Genomic DNA, 1528 nt, shown 5'->3' with positions numbered 1-1528 from the left:
GTTAACAGAGGTAGTTGCTGTTGTGTTTGTTAACAGAGGTAGTTGCTGTTGTGTTTGTTAACAGAGGTAGTTGCTGTTGTGTTTGTTAACAGAGGTAGTTGCTTTTGTGTTTAGTTTTGTTTTAGTAAGTTTTTACGACGCTCGCAACTGCATGTTGAAGATCTTGGAGTGATTCTGTCTGAGGAGAATTTTTATTGTGTATCTCCATCTTCTGCTGGGACATTGTATCCCTCTAAACGCAAGTTGATTTGACAGGCACAGTGGAAGCCCACCTCCTAAATGATCTAAATTGTGTCAAAGGGGATGTAAAACTCTTACATTTATGTGATAATTATTGGTACTATTTTTAGTATTTCTCTTTTTGATGGTTGTAACAGTAACGTTTTGGCTATGATTAGTATACAACTATTCATGTTGATGAGAGCTCTTCAATAAAAGAGTCTATGCACTTGGCTTGTGGCGGCTGACTATCATGGCGCGGTGATGTTCTGTGTCTTTTGTTCATATTGAGGTATCTGTGGTCTATCCTGTTTGGTAGCGACCATCCACACCTTGACAGTGGTTATGATAATGGTGGTTGTTTTTATGGTTACAACCGATGTCATTTGCGCCTGATGGTGTGAAACTTGTTCCAGAGAGCTGCGCCGGTTCTTCCGAGTCACCGAAGGTCAAGGCCGCTGAGCCGGGGTCAAAGGGCCAGCAGAGCCCCGCCCCGGGCAGCCAGTCGCAGAAGAAGAAGTTCACCTCGGTGTCGGACATGAGACAGCAGGGCAGCCCGCTGGCCAGGGATTTGTTTGGTGCCAGGACGGCCGTCGCTGCTGCCCCCGATGCTGGAAAGCCTGGCCAGGAGCTGAAAGGAAATAACTTTGTACAGCCCACGGGGAAGGTAAACCACTGGACACTGCGTTCTTCCTTCACCTTTACTTTCTCCTTCACCTTCACCTTCACTTTCACCTTTACTTTCACCTTTACTTTCACCTTCTCCTTCACCTTCTCCTTTACTTTCACCTTCTCCTTCACCTTCACTTTCACTTTCACTTTCACTTTAACCTCACCTTCACCTTCACTATCACCTTCACCTCCCCCTTCACCATCACCTCCCCCTTCACCATCACCTTCACCATCACCATCACCTTCACCATCACCTTCACCATCACCATCACCTTCACCATCACCTTCACCTTCACCTTCACCTTCACCTTCACCTTCACCATCACCTTCACCTTCACCTTCACCTTCACCATCACCTTCACCTTCACCTTCACCTTCACCATCACCATCACCTTCACCATCACCTTCACCATCACCATCACCTTCACCATCACCTTCACCATCACCTTCACCTTCACCATCACCTTCACCATCACCTTCACCTTCACCATCACCTTCACCATCACCTTCACCTATCCCACTAGTCTGACTATTGGGGCATCATTGTAGATTTTGCAGCCCCAGCTTCATCTATCCCTCACGGTTTTCAGATTTCTGAAGTTTGTGTGATGTTCCAGTCCCTGCCATTCCTGGAAAA

General features: G+C 46.7%; 1 protein-coding gene across 1 annotated transcript in view; it reads left to right on the top strand.

Moving 5' to 3' along the window:
* LOC101860043 (DIS3-like exonuclease 2) overlaps positions 1–1528 on the top strand; it is a gene marked incomplete at its 3' end in the record, with an annotated part of 12837 nt that overhangs the window by 9319 nt on the left and 1990 nt on the right. Inside the window, 1 exon segment of the mRNA XM_035971802.1 lies at positions 636–886. Within this exon segment, the coding sequence (XP_035827695.1) occupies positions 636–886 (251 nt within the window).

The sequence above is a fragment of the Aplysia californica genome, unplaced genomic scaffold, assembly GCF_000002075.1.
Source record: "Aplysia californica isolate F4 #8 unplaced genomic scaffold, AplCal3.0 scaffold00509, whole genome shotgun sequence".
Lineage (NCBI taxonomy): Eukaryota > Metazoa > Mollusca > Gastropoda > Aplysiida > Aplysiidae > Aplysia > Aplysia californica.
The sequence above is the reverse complement of the archived record's forward strand: the minus strand, read 5'-3'. Positions and strand labels throughout refer to the sequence as shown.